The 22,455-nt window shown below is 46.4% G+C and overlaps 1 protein-coding gene across 1 annotated transcript in view; it reads left to right on the forward strand.

Moving 5' to 3' along the window:
• The first annotated feature begins 2,266 nt into the window (after positions 1–2,266).
• LOC123160678 (CDP-diacylglycerol--serine O-phosphatidyltransferase 2-like) overlaps positions 2,267–22,455 on the forward strand; it is a 30,412-nt gene continuing 10,223 nt past the window's right edge. The window contains exon 1 of the mRNA XM_044578528.1: positions 2,267–2,402. Coding sequence (XP_044434463.1) covers positions 2,267–2,402 — 136 coding nt within the window. The remainder of the gene's footprint in view (positions 2,403–22,455) is intronic.

The following is a 22,455-nucleotide window of genomic DNA, read 5'->3' on the forward strand; positions in this document are numbered from 1 at the left end:
AGAGAAACGACACCGTAGTACCGCCATCGTCTGATCTGGAAGACCAAACCCTAGGGTTTTCCCCGAAGCAGCACGAGTGGGTCGACAACAGTTACACGACGATGCCTTCATCAAGGTAACGGCGCAAAGCGCCGCCATCGCCCGCCAACGGCTCAGTTTTCACCGGCAACTATGTCTCCCTGATTCGTAGCCGGGACTAGATGACGAATCTCGAGATCTGACCACCCAGCCGCTGGCTGACCACCTCTGGCGGAAGAGATGACAACCACCGCTGGCTGCACCGGCCAGAACAGATCTGACCGGAGATGCCGCCGACGTAACCACCAGGCCCTCCACGCCGTCGCCGCTGATCCAAAGGTAGATGGCGCGCCGCCGCCGCCGACCGCCACGCCGCCGCTTCCTGAACAGGGCTGGTCGCCGCGCCCGCAGCGCACACCGCCTCCGCCGCCGCCGCGCAGCAGCCATCGATCGGATCGGGCGTGCCCCCATTTGAATTGGGGCCCCACACAACCCGAGAGACGCCAGAGAGAGGTGATGTCCTCCGCCACAGCCGGCGGCCCCGAGCTTAGGCCGGCGGCGGCGGAGGGAGGAGAGGAGGGAGTGCGAGCTGGCGGCGGCTAGGTTTTTGGGTGCCGCCCGAGTTGCCCTAGCGGCGGGCGACGCGGGGGCCCTTCGCTGGGTTTTTCGCGATGGAGAACCTCTATCCAAAGGTCTATTTGACTGCAATAGGCCAAAAAATGCTATATAGGGTATGCATATATACCCACTCATATAAACGCACGCACGCACACCCTATCCTTATGAGCATCTCCGAAGACTGAGACGACACACATCTTGAGATTGACAAAATCGTCACAAATGCCTTCATAGTCGACATGAACGTCTCCTTCCACTGAACGAACTTCAGCAGAAGGCCTGAAATAAATTCAGAAAAATACGAGCACAAATATAAGTCTAGGGCTTGAACCATGAAGGGTTAGAGATACCACTGTCCTCCTAATCATCCAACCACAAATTGATCTCAAAGGAATGATGAATCGGGTCGGCCTAAGAAGCGGTTTTGGGAAGCCGAGGACTGGTTCCCGGAATATTTGGACCAACTTATGTGGGACCTTTCATGGCCTCTTTGGATGAATTGGCAAGAGAGAGTTATGCTATCCCTATTCACACGCGCAGATGCGCCATCTGGCGTTTAATTATGTGTGGTTTCCGTGATACACGACTATCCTTTTTGTAAACTAGTCTACTAACCTTATCAATCCGCTCTATCTCGTGCACAAACTGCTTACAAACATGCATGTCAATGTATAGTTCAGAGGTGGTGCGTCGTGGCGGTTCTTAGCATCAAGGTTGGGAAAAGCGCTAGGCATAAGCGAGGCGGCTGACCTTCGCCTAATGTCTAGCCGGTACTTAAGCGCACTACGCGTGACCCAGACAGTGATATATATTTGACCGTTAGGGCACGTTTGGGATATTATATACCCATATGCATCAATTTAGAGCATGTAAATGAGTAAACTGTCATATAATGTCCATTGAAATATGGTTCATTTGGGTCATCAACAAAATATGACATGATTTCTCGCTTGAGTGGACAATTTACTGATTTCACTTCCTAGGCTTCTGCCTCAGCCCTAGGTAGGTTGTGGCCTAGCTCCTAAGCGCAACCTAGGCACTGCCTTTTCCAACAGAGCTTAACATATAGGTATATGGTTTTGCGTGTTACTTATTGATATGAGTATGTAAGAGGGAGACATTCCTCTCAAGAGAGTCACCACTCGAAACAGATCTCATCTATTCTCTTCTACATTCGACGACACTAAGCCTCATCGCTCATGTCCCATAGTAGTCTCTGGACGTTCCTTGACAATTGGCTACCTGCGTAGGTAGTGGGGCAATAACGTTTCTGGAGAGGGCCCACATGACTTCAACTTCCTCGTCGACTTCATCTTCATCCGGTACTTCTCGACTACGCCATTGTCATCTTCATCACCAACCTTGCTGGGTTTATTTTTTGGTAAATGCAATTCTAGCTTCCTTCTATATGAATCATAGATTAATTTGGGTACATCAATCCATATCATCTATGTTGTTGTGTATGTTCAGAATTTTATTAGTGGTAGCCTACACATTATTTCCAACACAACTAGCAAAGGTGCGCACCAGCGAGAGGGATCATGTGCAGAACCTGACACAGAACCTTAAGGGCCTAAGTAAGAGCATCCCCAATAGATGAAGTAAAATCATGGCTCGCACCTCCCCCTCCATGTCCTTTGGTGCCTTCTCCTCATCCTCTGAGCTCCTCCACCCATGGCACCTCCTCTTCCTCCGATACCTCCTCCTCCTCCCATGGCTATTTTCTGTCTGGGCCCTATCCAGTTTGTCTGCCCGGGCGTTTAGGGGTAAGTGGAGGGTCCGATTGTAGATGCTCTAATTTAAGGAGAGGTACTGTTGGGGATATAACTACTGGCGTAACCCGCCTAGGAGGGGCCGGGTTACGTTATGGCGATTCATCATATGAAGCCCAATATCAAGCTTGAAGATGGCGGTTCAGTAAAGGGCCTAAAGCCCATAGGCGACTTAAAGGCCCGTAGTGATAAACCGCCGTAATGGCATGACTTGTATTGTAAGGCAAGAATAGTTAAGAGACCGAGCCGGACACTGTTTATGAGCCGGCCGGGACTCTGAGAGCCGCTGGGCGTTAACCTCTGTATATAAAGGGACGACCCAGCGGCGGTTCAGGACGGGTAACATCAAATCGGTAGCCAGGCATAGCGGATTCGCTCCCTGGTCATCGAAACCCTAGTAATTCCACCTCAACTGGAGTAGGCTTTTACCTTCACCGTAAGGGGCCGAACCAGTATAACCCCCGTGTCCTTTGTTCCGCTTTAACCCCTTTAAGCTTCTTAGTTGCGATGGCTCCATGACTAAGTCCTTTCACGAGGACATCTGCCGTGACTATTCCACGACAGTTGGCGCCCACCGTGGGGCCAGCGCACGGTGGATTTGAGTTCTTGAAGGGTAGCTTCGAAGGGCTCAAGGGATACGATGTGGGCCGGATGACCAAGAGTCGTCGCGGCAAGCTTTACATCGACGACGCAGGCTGGGGCCCCGACGCCGGCTCAATCGAGTACGGGTACCGGGTCCCCTTCGGCGGAATCCACGTTTTCATTGGCAAGATCGGCGAGCCGGGCCCTGAGCCGGACATCTGCACCGACCTCATCGAGACGGCTCAGCGTGCGAGACCCGCCCGGACTCTGCCTGGCTTGAAGCGTGCTTTCGTGGGATGCATCCACGGAGGACTCTCTGAAGGATCTAGATCTGGCGATGAGACGGCCATCTGCTCTGATGGTGAATCGTCCACAGGTGAGACGGACTCGTTGTATGAACTTCAAGACGGCAGGCTCGGGGGTTGTTCCGATGGCGACAGTATTCCGGACCCTTTTGAGCCGCCAAGCCGGGTTGGAATCTTCATGGCCGGCACGCAACCTGTTCAAAACTCCGCCGCTGGGGCAGGAGGCCCTGTGCACTCGCCGGCTCAGGTGCTGATGGATCTCACGGATAAGATGACTGCCCTGTTAACCGCCACGGTCGTCCCAGCGGATCAAGCTCAACATGATGCAGAAGTGGCACAGTTAAAGCTGAATATAGCGTAGGCCAAGGAAGATCTGGCAGCGGAAGGAATCAGGATGGCTGCAGAACGGGCGGCTCTGGACGCCCAGACTCAGCTGATTCAGGCGCAGTCTTTCCGGCTCACAATGGATCAGAATGCATCCAATGAGGTCATGAGAAGGAGGCATCAGAAGGCTCAATCTCGGCTCCCTCCGGTTTATGATCCTCGAAACCTCTTCAACACGCCCGGTGCAGGGCCTAGTAACCCGCCAGAAATCACGGCACCTGGGGTTGGAACGTTGGTTCAGCCGCAAGTGATGGGGCCTCCCCGTGTGAATACTGCCCCACCTCGATACGTACCAATACCACCGGGTCATTATTCTAATCCATTGGAAAACATGATCGCTGCAGCGGCACGACTGGCGGCTCTCCCGGTCGAGGGCGATTCTCCAACGACGGTCGAAACCCGCAGGGTCAGAGAACTTCTTCAAACAGCTTTGGCACAACAGGAGGCATATTCATATAGCTGGGACAGGATTCATTCAACCCCTCGTCCAAACCGGAGCCCAAGTTATAGCAGACACATGGTTTCAGTGGCCGACTCAAGCAACGTCCGGTGTCGTGACTTGCCAGGTGGGCATGGCCCGGCGCATAATGGAGCCTTTAACGCGGTAGATCAAGACAGAGCACGTCAAGAGGTTGAGCAGGCGGCTCAGCTGACAGCTTACCAGCCTTTTCCGGTTTACCCAACAACTTCTATCGAGGCAGGTGTAGCTACGAGGACCGGAGGTGTCCCTTGTCTGGTGCCGGCTCTCCGTAACGGACGTCTGCCCAAAGATTTCAAAGGACCTAGGAAGGTACCTAATTACACGGCTGATTTACTGCCCGGAGCATGGATTGAAAGCTACGAGACGGCTATGGAGTTGCTGGAGGTCAGTGAAGCGGCGATGGCCAAATACTTCACCATGATTTTGGATGGGACTGCCCGCACTTGGTTGAAGGGACTGCCACCTAATTCCATCGGGTCATGGGCAGAGCTGAAAGCCCGGTTCATCCAAACTTCAAAGATACATGTAAGCAATCTATGTTAATTGTGGATTTGACTAGCTGCAAGCAGCAAGAAGGCGAATCTACAACCCATTGGGTACGCCGGGTCAAGGAAATAATACATTCGTCTGATAAGATGGATGCCGGCTCTGCAGTCTTAATGTTGGAGCAAAATTGTCGTTTTGCGCCCCTGAAGATGAAGCTCGGGCGGCTCAAGCGCGATTGCAACGATATGGGTACGCTGATGGCGGCTCTGGTCAAGTACGCCGACTCTGATAGTACCAAGGATCCCGCGTCTGATGATGAAAAGACAGGGAAGGGAAAGAAGAATGGCAACGGCAAGGGCCCTAAGCATAACCCGACGAGTCAAGGAGGTAATAAACGTAAGGCTGATGATGGTATGGAGTTTGTGGCTAACACCAACGCGCAGGGTAACAATCACCGACGTAAGGGGAGACCACCTCCCCGGTCTGGCGGGTCAGGCCCGACGCTTGAGCAATTGTTAAATGAGCCCTGTCCAAGGCATGGCTCTAGGGAGAAGCCGACCACTCATCTATGGAAAGACTGCGCGATCATGAAAGCTTTCAAGAATTCCAACATGTTCAACGGTAACAATGGGCAGGGCGGCGGCTCAGGTGGCGGCGGCTTTCATGGCCCGGGCGGCGGTTCAAATTCCAATTTTCAGAATTCTCAAGGTGATCAAGGTGGTTTTAACCAGCAATCTGGCCAGAGTAATCAGCAGCAGCAGCAGGGGGGATACCAGACCCATCCAAAGCAGCTCAATAATGGACAGTATCATGTGTTTACTACCAGTTTGTGCAAGCGAGACCAGAAGCTTCATAAGAGGGCTGTGAGCGCTGCTGAGCCGGTAGTTCCACGTTACTTGCGATGGTCTGAGCAGCTGATTGTATGGAGTAGGGAAGATCACCCTCCCAGGGTTGATAATCCGGGTCACCTGGCCTTGGTGGTGGCTCCTCAGGTTGGTGGGTATAAATTTACTAAGGTACTCATGGACGGAGGCAGTAGCATCAACATCCTCTATTATGAGACCTTCCGTCGTATGGGATTAACTGATAAAAACCTCAACCAGTCCAATACTATTTTCCATGGCGTGGTGCCCGGTAAGTCGGCGTATCCAGTTGGTAAGATCGAGCTGGAAGTAGCATTTGGAGATGAGTACAACTCCAGGGCGGAAAAACTGACTTTTGAGGTAGTCAAGATCAGAAGCCCGTACCATGCTCTATTTGAGCGGCCGGCTTACGCCAAGTTCATGGCACGGCCGTGTTACGTATACTTGCAGCTCAAGATGCCGGGTCACAACGGGACCATTACGGTTCATGGCAGCCGAAAGATAGCTTTGGAGTGCGAGGAAGGTGACGCTGCTTACGCTGAATCTGTTTGTGCGACAGAGGAATTAAAGTTTTACAAGGATAATGTTGACCCGACAGATATGACGTCTTTGAAAAAGCCGACCACGGAGCATGAGCCGGTAATGAAATTTAAGTCGGCCGATGAGACTAAGCTTATTGACTTTGTTCCAGGCGACTCATCTAAGCAGTTCAGCATCAGTGCCAATCTGGATCCTAAATAGGAAAGCACGCTCATCGAGTTCATCCGTGAGAACCGGGACATCTTTGCATGGAAACCTTCGGACATGCCGGGTGTACCGAGAGAACTCGCTGAGCACACTCTTAATATTGATCTAAAATTTAAGCTAGTCAAGCAATTTCTCCGGCGGTTTAACAAGGAGAGGCGGAAAGCCATTGGTGAGGAAGTAGCCCGGCTCTTGGCGGTCGGGTTCATCGTTGAAGTCTTTCATCCGGAATGGCTAGCTAACCCGGTGCTCGTGCTCAAGAAGAACGGCACCTGGCGTATGTGTGTGGATTATACGGGTTTAAACAAGGCTTGCCCGGCTGATCCTTTTGCTCTCCCCCGTATTGATCAAATTATTGATGCTACGGCGGGTTGTGAGCGTTTGAGTTTTCTGGATGCTTACTCTGGTTACCATCAGATCAAAATGGCAGTTAAGGACCAAGAGAAGACGACGTTCATTACTCCCTTTGGAGCCTTCTATTATGTGTCTATGCCTTTTGGGCTCAAGAGCGCCCAGGCGACTTACCAGCGCTGTGTACAGAATTGTCTTCATAATCAGATTGGGCGCAACGTTCATGCCTATGTGGATGATATTGTGGTAAAATCCAGAGAGAAGGAGACCTTGATAGACGATCTGAGGGAAACCTTTGGTAATCTCCGGGTCTACAAGATGATGCTTAACCCGGCCAAGTGTGTTTTTGGTGTTCCTGCAGGCAAGCTTTTGGGTTTTCTGGTTTCTCACAGAGGCATCGAAGCTAACCCGGAGAAGATCAAGGCAATCACCTCTCTGGCTAAGCCGGCGTGCATAAATGACGTCCAGCGTCTGGCGGGCCGGATCGCTGCTTTAAGTCGGTTTATAAGCCGGTTGGGCGAAAAGGCCATACCGCTGTATCAGATGATGAAGAAAACAATTGACTTTGTCTGGAGTGATGCTGCCAATGCCGCCTTTGAGGATTTGAAAAGACAGTTAGCTGAACCGCCAGTTCTTGCTGCTCCTGTTGATAAGGAGCCCTTATTATTGTATGTAGCCGCTAACACACGAGCCGTCAGTGTGGCCATCGTGGTGGAGCGCAAGGAGGCGGGTAAGGAACATCCGGTTCAGCGGCCGGTTTACTACGTCAGCGAAGTACTTATTGAGTCCAAGCAACGGTATCCACATTGGCAGAAGCTTGTTTATGGGGTATTCATGGCAAGCCGGAAGCTTAAGCAATATTTCCAGGGCCACCCTATCACTGTGGTTAGTTCTGCTCCTTTAGGAGATATCATCCAAAACAGAGAAGCCACAGGAAGAGTCGCTAAGTGGGCCATTGAACTTGGGCCTCATGGTCTAAAGTATGTGCCACGCACGGCTATCAAATCGCAAGCATTGGTAGATTTCATCAACGATTGGACAGAGCTGCAGATGCCTGAAGAGAAACCGGATAACACATACTGGACTATTCACTTCGACGGGTCCAGGCAATTGGAGGGCTCGGGGGCTGGAGTCGTGTTAGCTTCCCCTCGAGGTGACAAATTTCGTTATGTGCTACGGTTGATGTTTCCCTGTACTAACAATGCAGCTGAGTACGAGGCCTTGCTCCATGGTCTTCGGATGGCTAAGGAGATGAGCTTAAGCCGGGTAAGGTGCTTTGGCGACTCAGATTTGGTGGCTCAACAAGTATCAGGCAAGTGGGATTCCAAGGACCCCCTCATGGCGGCTTATCGCCGTGAAGTTGATGCCATTGCCGGACATTTTCAGGGTTACCAAGTAGAGCACATTGACCGCAGAAAGAACGAGGCGGCTGATGCCTTAAGCCGGCTGGGCTCTCAGCGAAAGCCGGTGCCGCCTAATACTTTCTTGGATATTCTGCATAACCCTTCTGTCAAGTTACCTACAGAGGAAGACTTGGCTGTTCCGGACCCAGAAGCACAGTTGGTGGCGGCTCTTCATGTTATCCCAGATTGGACAGTGCCATACTTGGCTTACATGACCCGGGGAGAATTGCCTGAGGATGAAACTTTGGCCAGACAAATAACCCGGCGGTCTAAGTCAATGATAATTGCCAATGGCGAGTTGCATCATCGCAGTGTCACTGGGGCTTTTCAGCGTTGTGTTTCCCCTGAGGAAGGTCAAGAAATTTTACGTGAGATTCACGAGGGGGATTGTGGCCATCATGCCGGCTCAAAATCCCTTGTGGCCAAAGCTTTTCGTCACGGTTTTTATTGGCTGACGGCTCATGCTGATGCAGAGGACTTAGTCAGTAAATGTGACGGTTGTCAGAAGTTCTCAAGACGTGCTCACGTGCCGGCTCAAGAGTTGAGGATGATTCCAATCACTTGGCCGTTTGCAGTCTGGGGGCTTGATATGGTTGGACCTTTCAAAAGGTCCAAGGATAAGAAGACCCACCTCTTGGTGGCGGTTGACAAGTTCACAAAGTGGGTTGAGGCAGAGCCAGTTAGTAAGTGTGATGCAGCCACGGCGGTTCAGTTCATGAAAAAGGTGATATTTCGCTTTGGTTTTCCACACAACATTATAACTGACAATGGTACCAATCTGTCTAAAGGCGCCATGGAAGAATTTTGTCAACGAGAGCATATTCGACTTGATGTTTCATCAGTGGCTCACCCCCAATCCAATGGTCAAGCTGAGAGAGCCAATCAGGAAATCTTGAAAGGCATCAAGCCCCGGCTTTTGGTCCCTTTGCAGCGGACGCCGGGTTGTTGGGTGGAGGAATTACCCTCTGTGATATGGAGCATCAATACTACTCCTAATAGGTCTATGGGTTATACGCCTTTCTTCATGGTTTACGGAGCCGAGGCGGTTCTCCCTGGCGACATCCGTCATGACTCGCCTCGTGTGGCGGCTTATGTTGAGGCGGACAATGAACAAGCGCGTCAGGATGCTCTTGACTTGTTGGACGAACAGCGTGACGTAGCAGCAGCTCGCTCGACGATTTACCAACAAGACATGCGCCGCTATCACAGCCGCCGGGTTAAGTCCAGAACCTTCCAGGAAGGTGACTTGGTGCTCCGGCTCATCCAGGATCAAACAGATGCACACAAGTTATCCCCACCTTGGGAAGGGCCCTTTGTGGTCAGCAAGAACTTGCACAATGGGTCATACTACCTCATCAATGTTCGAGAGCACAAAGATTGACGTAAGTCGGAGGAGGAGACCCGCCGGCCGTGGAATATCGCTCATCTTCGGCCTTATTACACTTGAGCCACCGGCTCTCATAATGTACATACTTCTGTGACAATGTATATATTATGATAAATAATAAAGCAGGACCTCTGTCCTTTTTTCCCCTCAAAGGTAAATGTGTCATTGTTATTTTCATTATAATATCACATGATCACTTGGGGGCTGATCCGGCTTACGATCGTATTCGAATCTATCCGTTAAATATTATGATCACTAGGGGGCTTCCTGTTCAAACATAGGTCGTATTCGAACCAAAGAGAACATAGTTGTCGATGCCCTTTTGATCGGCACACTGCCGAGCTCATTGGGGAGTTTCTTGGTCATATTTGAATCATAGCTCAACCCCCTTTGGGAACCGACGTGGATCGTATTCGAATCAGCGTCGTTAAACAACTCTCCAGGTCATTTGGGGGCTTCCTGTTCAAACATAGGTCGTATTCGAACCAAAGAGGACATAGCTATCGGTACCCTCTTGATCGGCAACGCCAAAGCCACTGGGGGCTATATGATCGTATTCGAATCTTAGCTTAACCCCTTTGGGACGATTTTCTGGTCGTATTCGAATCAGAAGCCTCCAAATTTTTGAAGTCTCTTTTTGCAAACAAGTTTTTGGATTTTACTGGAAGTTCTTTTGATCATGTCTAAAGTGTTCAAGGGTGGTTCCTATTCCACCGGCTTAACCTTGATCAATAAAGATGATCGCATATAATAAACATCGTATTACAGAGTTGGGTTCTCACCCTCATTGTTCGGGTCACATAAACCGGAAGTGTAATCGAAGGGTCACCGGTATGCTGTTATGGTTGTCTCAAAGATATAATTGAGAACGGTTTTTTTTATTTTATGATTTTGATTCATACTCCGGGTTATATGTAAAATATATGACCCTCTATGCGGTAAGCCGCCAAGGGACTTGTAATTTGTTCTCTATGCAGGACAGTTAAAGGCAGCTCTTTAAACGTAAGGAAAGAAGAGGATCAGCATAAAACGGGGGAATATAAGATGGCGGCTTAAACAGTGTTGAGCGCCACACAAGTGCGCGATGGCACGACAAAAATAAGTGTTTTCCTACTCTATTACATGACTCACCGAGTCCAAATAGTGAAGCATTGTTTTTTATCAAGACATAAATATGAGCCACCTGAGGGATCAAAGGTGTTGTTGGGCTGAAGCTTCCGGTTCATCCCTTTCCGCTCCTCCGTCTGTTTCCCTGTCCTGGAAGGTTGATGATTTCCAGTCAATGCCACTCAAGGCTTCAAATTCAGCTTCATCATCAATTAACCCGACCGGATCAACGTCAGGGGCGAAGGTATGCTTACGAGTGGGAGGGATCAGGCTGATTGCTTCATAACGTGGTGTTGGAATTCTCTGATTCTCAGTGTCATAACCTGGTTGGTATTTGGTAAGATCCGTGTCATTACCGATCAGAGTGGCCACAGGGCGTATGTCCTTCACGCAAGCGGCGAAATCCTTCTGGTCAAAGGGGGTGCCGTCCTCCTTCAAACTGGGATACCCAAGGGTGATGTCGGCCGGGTCTAGCTCCAGTAGCCACGCCTTGGCCCGGCTTAATGCAGCTATGGCTCCGGCTCTTGCAGAAGCTCGTCTCAATTCCTGGAATCGTTGAGGTAGCATGGCAAGCCGCCTTAGCACATCCGCCAGATGAGTGGGAACTTCATTTGACAGAGCCACGACGGCTAAGGCGCGTTGTGACCCGGTGTAGAGTTGTTCCACCAGGGTATAAACGGCCTTCAGCTTTGTCAGCATGCTTTGGTTGAGATTGGAACTCCTGGGGCCTGCATTACAAAGTCAGGTGAGCTGATGACAATTGAGATGCTTGTTGTAAAGGATTTAAACTAGATAACACTTTCAGGGTAACTTACCAAAGATTGCTGAGACCATCTGAGATACATGGCGTTTAAGCCGGATAACTCGGCGGTTGTTTCTGCAAGAGTGGCCTCCGCTTGTTCAGCCCGGTTGAGCAAAGTGGTCTTTTCATCCGCCCAGGCCTTTCTCTCTGCTTCAAACTTCTTTTTCAATTTCTCTTGTGCGGATACACTGAATTCAAACTTGGAATTCGCCTTTTGGGTTTCACTCTCTTGAGTTTTCAGGCGATTCTTCAAGTCAGAGATCTCCGATTCAAATTGCTTAATGGCGGCCTGTATAAATTCCGGGTTACAGTTAGGGTTATCATAATGCAACATTAAGTCCCAAGCACTTTGCAAGCAAAGATACTTGGCACTTGGGGGCTAATGTTTGCTAAAGAGCTCTATTTACAGTGGCGGTTCATGGAAATAAGTCCCAAGCACTTTGCAGGCAAAGGTACTTGGCACTTGGGGGCTAATGCATATTGCTGTTCAAGTACTTGGTTAAAATACGGTGAAGACCGGTTCAAATATGCTGTCTGAGCCAACCCTTGGGTGCTACCGGATAAGCCGGTTTTCTTGCAGTGATTACTAAGCTGGTGTTAAGTCTACAACATATTTCATCATAAGTAATAGACTTGGGGGCTGGCATAGTAAGGATAACTAAGGAACAAGCAACAAGAGTTATACCTCAGATTTTTGGTGTATTTGTTTCACCATATCAATTTCCAGATCCCGGCTGTTGTGCACTTGGTTTACATAACCAGAGACGATTTCTCCAATACTCAGATGAGCATAATCAGTGACATCCAGCCGGGTTTTGCGGCGTTCCAGAAGTTCTTCTTTGGCGGAGCACTTGGCCAGCGCGGTGGGTCTCCCCGATTCAACGAAGTCAGTCCGGATGATTTCGACGTCCGGGTCATCTGCCTTGGCCGGGCTAGGGTTCTCCGAACCTTCCATAGCTTGTTCGACGGACGGATTAGTGGTGACAGTTGGAGTATCATGGGCTGGTTCAGGCGGCGGCGCATGAGCGGAAGTATCAGGAGCAGCCGTTCTGAGCTCCGGTTCAGCAAAGATTGGCTCTTCGGCCGGCTTACTTCTCTTCGTCCTCTTGCTGGGCTTTACTTGTACACTGAAAATTAAAGGGTTAGTACAAAAACATGAGTAAGATAAGCACAAGATAAACAGATTATCATTACCCTGGAGCGGTTTTGAAAGCCGGCATGCTGGACTGCATTGATTCGCCGGAGGAAGGTGAAGTTCCCTGATAGTTTGAGTCAGAAGAATTGAGTGGTTGACGAGTGAAACCCGCCAAAGGATACAAAGAATATAAATCAGAGATAACCTCAGTCCGGCGTTTTCTTGTTACATCGGGTAAGCCGGAGGAGAGGTCCGCATCTTTACTGGTCCGGGTCTGCCTCCGACTCTCGTGAATCTGTCGCTTCAAAAGAAATTGAGGATCTTGATAAGCTAAAGGATGTGAAAATCTTACTTTCCGGGTTACCCTTCGGACTTTCTGTCTCGGCAAAGGCTCGGAGTCGGAAGGAAATTATAGTTACCTCTTCAATTACTGCATGACTTGCTCCTGTATCCTCCTGCTGATAATCAGTGTCAATAAGATGGTTAAAGAAGGAGCCTAAAGAGTCAAGAGTTACCTCTGACTCGGAGGTATCGTCCAGATGAAACATATCCGAGGCGCTAGGTTTGTTCCCCTTCTTACGGGCAGCGGCTTTCCTGGCGGCTTTCTTGGCCTTTCTGGCTTTCTTTGCAGCCTCATGGTCATACTTGACCTTCCAGAATTTATCACCAGCCTGTAAAATATAGCAAGAGTTTTTGAGTAAAGATGAAATTATCAAAGTGGAAAGTAAGATGCTCAAGTTAATGGTTTACCGCTGGAGCCGGGTTAGCCTTGCATAAAGGACTTAAGCCCGCTTTCCCGCAATCTGCCAGGCTCTCATTCAGAAGAGACTTGGTCATGTCATCAACGACATCCTCAGGTAAGTCGTCAGGACTGTGCCGTAGAGGATCATTTTCCTGGCCTGTGTAATCACACATCAAGCCGGGGCGGCGGCTCAAAGGAATCACCCGCCAGGCAATCCAAACCCGGACCAAGTCAATGCCGTTTAGGCCGTTCCCCAGAAGAGCTTTGATCTTGTTTATGGTGGGGGCAAGTGTTTGACGTTCAGCCGGAGATAATTTATCTGGTAAGGGGAGAGTTGACTCCAGGCGCAGGGCGCGAAAGCCGGGCAAAGGGTTCTCATTAGCCGGAGAAGTGTCTTGACAGTAGAACCATGTCTGGTTCCAATCTTTAGGGTGACTTGGCGGCTCGGCATAAGGGAAGAGACAGTCTCTACGTCGCTGGATTGAGATTCCGCCAAGCTCCAAGCTGGGCCCGTGGGCACATTCGTTTTGACGGTTTAGATAAAATAACTCTCTAAAGAGTAGTAAGCCGGGTTCTTCTCCAAGGTACTACTCACAGAATACTTGGAAATTGCAGATGTTTGACACGGAATTGGGTCCGATGTCTTGAGGTCGCAGGTCAAAAAAGTGCAAGACGTCTCTGAAATTTTTTGAGCCGGGTGGAGCAAAGCCCTGGTTCATGTGATCAGTAAAAATGACAACTTCCCCATCCTTGGGTTGAGGCTTTTCTTCTGACGGGTCAGGAGCATGATAAGACATGATCTCTTTCTTTGGCAGATGACCAGTCTTCACAAAATTGTTTAAGATGCTATCAGTGACGGTGGATCTAACCCAGTTGCATGTGACGGGTGCTTTAGGAGCCTTGGGCGGCATTATGAAGGATGGAAGCCTATGACAAAATAAAAATTTCCAGCTCAAATTTAAGCCAGAGAAAATATTTCAATTCATATTCAAGATGGCGGCTTACAAAGGGGCCTAATGATATATGGCTAATTGTGTCAGATTGTTTAAGCCGCCATGGGAAACAGTAGCAATTAAATTATTTAAATCCACTATGAGTGATCAGGATTATTCATTGAGCATTGCCTCTTTAAGCCGGTGATAAGAGCCGCCATGGCTAATGGATACAGTTTTTGCCTATGTGTCGCACAAACAAGTTTCACAAGTTGCAGCTGTTATTTTGGATCAAATGGTCATTCAGAAAAGAAAATATTCTAGACCTAAAAAACTGGTACAGATAAGTTCGTGAGCTCTAAGGAGGTCTTTTTACAGGCAAAAGGGATCTGCTAGTATTGAAAATGGACGCAAAACAACTACCGCATGAGTTCCGTACCACTTTTGGATCAAAGGAGACCGCGGCGGAAGAACTATGAATAAACCATGATGAACTATGAAGAACACGAAAGAACGCAGAAACCCTAATGCAGATCTGATATTTGAGAAGAGGAATACGTACTGGAGCTGCTGAACAGCGGAGGTGCGTCGCAGTTCTCTGGTCAGGACAGGTTGATGCAGCGGCCTTGGCTGGTGCAGATGCGAAGGTCGACGGCGGCGGCGGAGTTCGGGCTCTGAGGCGTCGAGAGGAGGAAGACGATAGAAAGGGGGAGAATGAGAAAAGACCTGGTCGTGCTTATTTATAAGGGAAGACTGATAAGTGGGCGCGAAAAACGAGGAGGCCGAAAACATGATTATCCAACTACAGAGACGCCTCGATTTTCGGGATGGTTATTAAGATAAGGATCCGTTGAGATACGTTGGGTAAAGCGTGCATTAATGGCAGATGACGTCATGGCGGGTTACCAAGAATCCAGAAGATGACGTCATGGCGGGTTATAACTTTTGCACAGACAGAAGCCAGAAGGTTTTTTCTTAAGGTATTGAAGATTGGCATGAGCCAGTTCAAATCAATCTGGGGCCTAATGTTGGGGATATAACTACTGGCGTAACCCGCCTAGGAGGGGCCGGGTTACATTATGGCGATTCATCATATGAAGCCCAATATCAAGCTTGAAGATGGCGGTTCAGTAAAGGGCCTAAAGCCCATAGGCGACTTAAAGGCCCGTAGTGATAAACCGCCGTAATGGCATGACTTGTATTGTAAGGCAAGAATAGTTAAGAGACCGAGCCGGACACTGTTTATGAGCCGGCCGGGACTCTGAGAGCCGCTGGGCGTTAACCTCTGTATATAAAGGGACGACCCAGCGGCGGTTCAGGACGGGTAACATCAAATCGGTAGCCAGGCATAGCGGATTCGCTCCCTGGTCATCGAAACCCTAGTAATTCCACCTCAACTGGAGTAGGCTTTTACCTTCACCGTAAGGGGCCGAACCAGTATAACCCCCGTGTCCTTTGTTCCGCTTTAACCCCTTTAAGCTTCTTAGTTGCGATGGCTCCATGACTAAGTCCTTTCACGAGGACATCTGCCGTGACTATTCCACGACAGTTTATAATTCAGAACTCATTAGCTCAATAGTATAGGTTAACAATTACACTTTTCTATACTTTAAAACAATTACTCACATAGTAATGAAGCATAATATTAAGATAATATATATATTAATTACATGTTTAAATGTCGACGGTGTAAAATTCACTTGCACAAATTTTGAAACATATAGTACTATGAAAGTGTCATTAGTCACTTTTTTCTAAGAGTCTAAAAAATCTTTAGTTAAAGCAAATTATTTCGGATCAAAGAAAGAAAATACATTTCTCCACATATTAAGTTGTGCCACTCAGATGAATGCAAATTTGTAGATGTATTCAAGTATATTTTGTTTTACTTAAATATCATGGCAGAGACCTTCGAAGCTAGTAGATACTTTTAGAATGCATGGTCGCCTTATGTAGGTTTAAGTAAATATCATGGTAATTATCAATATATTAATTCAAATAATATACAAAAATAAAACATATGAGGGGTTTACTCTCGCATTATTGCATTGATAGCTTATTGGTTCTTCCACAACCCAACATATCTTTTCTTAATCCTGGGTGCAATAATCAGCGAGTATCGTATGCATACTTGGTCTAGAAATAGAACCATTCAGGCCAGTATACATCGCATGCGTCTATCCTTTTTCCTTGGTTTTAATCTGCATCATTTATGAAAAAAGTACTTGTCTTGAGATATGTAGGGAAATTTATACATCATGTTTTTTTAGCTTCATGCAGGAACAAACATCTTGACAAATATAAAATAAACCAAACATATCATGTAATATGTATAGATATTTATCACTTTTCTTTCATTGAATGGTGTTCATAAAAGAATGAAATACCACAAAAAATCAACGAAAACAAAGCATATAGATATTCTATAACAGTAATCCACAAATAAGATATTTCATAAGTATGACCCTATCTTTGGGTGCCAACGATTTTGGTGTCATTGCAAGAATTAGCGATTGATACGATTTGAATAGCTACAATCACTTCAAAGTTGCTTCTTTTATACATGGTTGTACATATATGATGTAACTAAACCTTAGTGGATTCAATTCCATCTACCTCTTGACCCAAACATGGCGTGTCACATGATCTCATTATTGCCACATCATAAGATTGAATAATTCAAGTCTAGTAAAATATAATGTGGAAAAGCATGATGTAAAGAGCTAATAAATCAAGATATAACATTCAATGGGTTCCTGTGAAAATCTTATGGCATAAAGTGCAGTGAGATTCCTGGAGCTAACCACGCCTCGAGGAGGAGGGGGCTTTGTCAGGAACTAGATGCAAGAGAGTTCTCTGATTTACATTTCTTAAAAAATTAAGCATGAAGCATTTGCCAATAGTGTATGAAAAGAGAAGAGCTTTTGGGCAGGAGTTAATGGAATGTCCTATTCTAAAAAAATGTAAAATATGGACTACATAGGTATGCTCCAAGAATCAAGCATGTAAACCATCAACCAAGACATAAAATAAATTGGAAATGTAACTTTTGACTAATATGCATGACTTGCTGATGTGGTATGATTGCATAGATAGATTAATGCAAGTTGTAACTTATCATTGTCATGCAAGACCTATTGATGTGGCATGTTTGCGCGACTAGAATTAATTATGTAGTGAGTTGCAACCATTTTTGAATATCCTGATTTAACTTATATACAATGGCATAAAAGTAAGTGCATGGTACCAAACTATCTCTAATATGATTTGCTTCTATTGAAGATCTTTCCAATTTACAAAGATAGAAGTGATACGTCCATTTTGCATCATATTTTCTTACTGTTATTTATGATGTTTTTATCCATAATATTACTTTTTGGAGTAATTCTAATGCCTTTTCTCTCATAATTTGCAAGGTACACACCAATAGGGAGAATTCCGGCAGCTGGAAATCTGGACCTGGAAAAGCTATGTCGGGCTACCTATTCTGCACAACTACAAACAAGCTAAAACTTCACGAAGATTTTTTATGGAATATTTAAGAATTATTGGAGCAAATAACTACCAGAGGGGGCCCACCAGGTGGGCACAACCCACCTGGGTGCGCCAGGGAGCCGAGGTGCGCCCTGGTGGGTTGTGGTCACCCAGGGCCACCTCCGGTGCCCATCTTCTGGTATATAGATCATTTTGACCTAGAAAAAATAGGGGGGGGACTTTTGGGACGGAGCGCCGCCGTCTCGAGGCGGAACTTGGGCAGGAGCACTTTTGCCCTCCGGCGGAGCGATTCCGCCGGGGGAACTTCCCTCCCAGAGGGGGAAATCATCGTCCTCATCATCACCAACAACTCTCCCATCTTGGGGAGGGCAATCTCCATCAACATCTTCAACAACACCATCTCATCTCAAACCCTAGTTCATCTCTTGTGTTCAATCTTGTTACCGGAACTATAGATTGGTGCTTGTGGGTGACTAGTAGTGTTGATTACATCTTGTAGTTGATTACTATATGGTTTATTTGGTGGAAGATTATATGTTCAGATCCATTATGCTATTCAATACTCCTCTGATCATGAGCATGATTATCATTTGTGAGTAGTTACTTTTGTTCTTGAGGTCACGGGAGAAATCATGTTGCAAGTAATCATGTGAATTTGATATGTGTTCGATATTTTGATAGTATGTATGTTGTTATTCCCTTAGTGGTGTCATGTGAACATCGACTACATGACACTTCACCATATTTGGGCCTAAGGGAATGCATTGTGGAGTACCAATTAGATGATGGGTTGCGAGAGTGACAGAAGCTTAAACCCGAGTTTATGCGCTATTTCGTAAGGGACTGATTGGATCCAAAAGTTGAATGATATGGTTAATTTATTCTTAATACTTTTATCGTAGTTGCGGATGCTTGCGGGAGGGTTAATCATAAGTAGGAGGTTTGTTCAAGTAAGTACAACACCTAAGTACCGGTCCACCCACATATCAAATTATCAAAGTAGCGAACACGAATTAAACCAACATGATGAAAGTGACTAGATGAAATTCCCGTGTACCCTCAAGAACACTTTGCTTATCAGAAGTGACCGTTTTGGCCTGTCCTTTGCCTCAAAAGGATTGGGCTACCTTGCTGCACTTTTTTTACTACTATCGTTACTTGCTCGTTACAAACTATCTTGCTATCAAACTACTCTGCTACTTATAATTTCAGCACTTGCAGACATTACCTTGTTGAAAACCACTTGTCATTTCCTTCTGCTCCTCGTTGGGTTCGACACTCGTACTTATCGAAAAGAGCTAAAATTGATCCCCTATACTTGTGGGTCATCAAGGCTATTTTCTGGCGCCGTTTTCGGGGAATGAAGCGCCTTTGGTAAGTGGAATTTGGTAAGGAAACATTTATATAGTGTGCTGAAATTTATTATCACTTGTTACTATGGAAAACAATCCTTTGAGGGGTTTGTTCGGGGTATCTTCACCTCGTCCGAAACCACAATTAGCTACCCCTCAACCTACTGCACCTACTGAAAATATTGAATATGAAATTCCTTCGGGTATGATAGAACAACTGCTAGCTAATCCTTATGCAGGAGATGGAACCGAACATCCTGATATGCACTTGATATATGTAGAACAAATTTGTGGATTGTTTAAGCTTGCAGGTTTACCCGGAGATGAAGTGATGAAAAAGGTTTTCCCTTTATCTTTGAAGGGAAAAGCATTGGCATGGTATAGGCTATGCGATGATATTGGATCTTGGAATTGGATTCGTTTGAAATTGGAGTTCCACCAAAAAATTTATCCTATGCATCTAGTTCATCGTCATCGGAATTATATATATAACTTTTGGCCTCGCGAAGAAGAAAGTATCGCTCTAGCTTGGGGGAGGCTTAAGTCAATGTTATATTCATGCCCCAATCATGAGCTATCAAGAGAAATTATTATCCAGAATTTTTATGCTCGTCTTTCTCGTAATGATCAAACCATGCTTGATACTTCTTGTGCTGGTTCTTTTATGAAGAAGACTATTGGATTCCAGTGGGATCTTTTGGAAAGAATTAAATGCAACTCTGAAGATTGGTCACTCGATGAAGGTAAAGAGTCAGGTATTAAACTTAAGTATGATTGTGTTAAATCTTTTATGGATACCGATGCTTTTCAAAAGTTTAGCACTAAATATGGATCCAGTTGTTCCTTCTGCTTATACAGATAAACCACCTTTCCCTGTTAGGATAAAGGAACATGCTAAAGTTTCAACTGTGGTTAACAAAGCTATATTAGAACACCTAAACCTGATGAACAAATCAAAGTAGAACCTAGCATTGCTATGGTTAAAGATCTCTTAGAAGAAGATATAGATGGGCATGTTATTTACTTCTGTGAAGAAGCTGCTAGAATTGCCAAACCTGATATAAAGGATAAACATAGACCTGTGGTTGGCATGCCTGTCATCTCAATTAAAATAGGAGATCACTGTTATCATGGTTTATGTGACATAGGTGCTAGTGTGAGTGCTATTCCTTACACTTTATATCAAGAAATTATGAATGACACCATATCACCAATTGGGATTGTTAGAGATGTTGAAGTTCTTGTATGGGAAAATAAAATACCCTATTGATTTCCTTGTTCTTGGTTCCCCACAAGATGACTTCTATCCCATTATTTTTGGTACACCTTTCTTGAACACAGTTAATGCTAAGATAGATTGTGAGAAACAAACTATCGGTGTTAGCTTTGGTAATGAGTCTCATGAGTTTAATTTTTCCAAGTTTAGTAGAAATCTTCGTGAAAAAGAATTGCCTAGTAATGATGAAAATTGGTCTTGCTTCTATTGCTGTACCACCTACTGATCCTTTAGAACAATATTTGCTAGACCATGAAATTGATTTACATATGCATGAAAGAAATGAAATAGATAAAATTTTCTTTGAACAACGTCCTCTACTTAAACACAATTTGCCTATTGAAACTCTAGGAGGTCCACCTCCACCTAAAGGTGATCCTGTGTTTGAATTAAAACAATTGCCAGACACTTTGAAATATGCTTATCTTGATGAAAAGAAGATATATCATGTTATTATTAGTGCTAACCTTTCAGAACATGAAGAAGAAAGATTATTGAAAGTTCTAAGGAAGCTCCAAGCTGCTATTGGATATACTCTTGATGATTTAAAGGGCATTAGTCCCACTCTATGTCAGCACAAAATTAATATGGACCCTGATGCTAAACCCGTTGTTGATCACCAACGTCGGTTAAATCCAAAGATGAAAGAAGTGGTAAGAACGGAAATATTAAAACTTCTGGAAGCAGGTATTGTTGGGGAACGCATTATTTCAAAAAAATTCCTACGATCACGCAAGACCTATTTAGGAGATGCATAGCAACGAGACGGGAGAGTGTGTCCATGTACCCTCGTAGATCGAAAGCGGAAGCGTTTAGTAACACGGTTGATGTAGTCGAACGTCTTCACAATCCAACCGATCCAAGTACCGAACGTACGGCACCTCCGTGTTCAGCACACGTTCAGCACGATGACGTCCCTCGAGCTCTTGATCTAGTTGAGGAAGAGGGAGAGTTCCGTCAGCACGACGGCGTGGCGACGGTGATGATGAAGTTACCGGCATAGGGCTTCGCCTAAGCACTACAACGATATGACTGAGGTGGTAAACTGTGGAGGGGGGCACTGCAAATGGCTAAGACAATTGATCTTGTTGTATTCTAGGGTGCCCCTGCCTCCGTATATAAAGGAGGGGAGGGGGAGGCCGGCTGGCCCCTGTTGGGCGCGCCAGGAGAGAGGAGTCCTACTAGGACTCCAAGTCCTAGTAGGATTCCACTTGGTGGAAGGGGGACGAAGGAAGGGAGAGGGAGAGGGGAAGGAAAGGGGGGCGGCCAGCCCCTTGCGGCCCTCCTCTCTCTCCACTAAGGCCCATTAGTTCCCCGGGGGGTTCCGGTAACCCTTCCGGCACTCCGATAATTACCCGGTACCTCCCGGAACTCATCCGGTGTCTGAATAACATCGTCCAATATATCATTCTTTATGTCTCGACCATTTCGAGACTCCTCGTCATGTCTGTGATCTCATCCGGGACTCCGAACAAACTTGGTCATCAAATCACATAACTCATAATACAAATCGTCATCGAACGTTAAGCGTGCGGACCCTACGCGTTCGAGAACTATGTAGACATGACCGAGACACATCTCTGGTCAATAACCAATAGCAGAACCTGGATGCTCATATTGGCTCCTACATATTCTATGAAGATCTTTATCGGTCAAACCGCATAACAACATACATTGTTCCCTTTGTCATCGGTATGTTACTTGCCCGAGATTCGATCGTCGGTATCCTCAAACCTAGTTCAATCTCGTTACCAACAAGTCTCTTTACTTGTTTCGTAATGCATCATCCCGTAACTAACTCATTAGTCACATTGCTTGCAAGGCTTATAGTGATGTGCATTACCTAGAGGGCCCATAGATACCTCTCCGATACACGGAGTGACAAATCCTATTCTTGATCTATGCCAACTGATACATCTCCAACGTATCTGTAATTTTTGATTGCTCCATGCTATATTATATTCTGTTTTGGACATTATTGGGCTTTATTATTCACTTTTATATTATTTTTGGGACTAACCTATTAACCGGAGGCCTAGCCCAGAATTGTTGTTTTTTGCCTATTTCAGAGTTTCACAGAAAAAGAATATCAAACGGAGTCCAAACGGAATGAAACCTTCGGGAACGTGATTTTCGGAACGAACATGATCCAGAGGACTTGGACCCTACGTTAAGAAAGCTACCAGGAAGCCACGAGGTAGGGGGCGCGCCTACCCCCCC

This window comes from Triticum aestivum, chromosome 1D, assembly GCF_018294505.1.
Source record: "Triticum aestivum cultivar Chinese Spring chromosome 1D, IWGSC CS RefSeq v2.1, whole genome shotgun sequence".
NCBI classification, from domain to species: Eukaryota; Viridiplantae; Streptophyta; class Magnoliopsida; order Poales; family Poaceae; genus Triticum; species Triticum aestivum.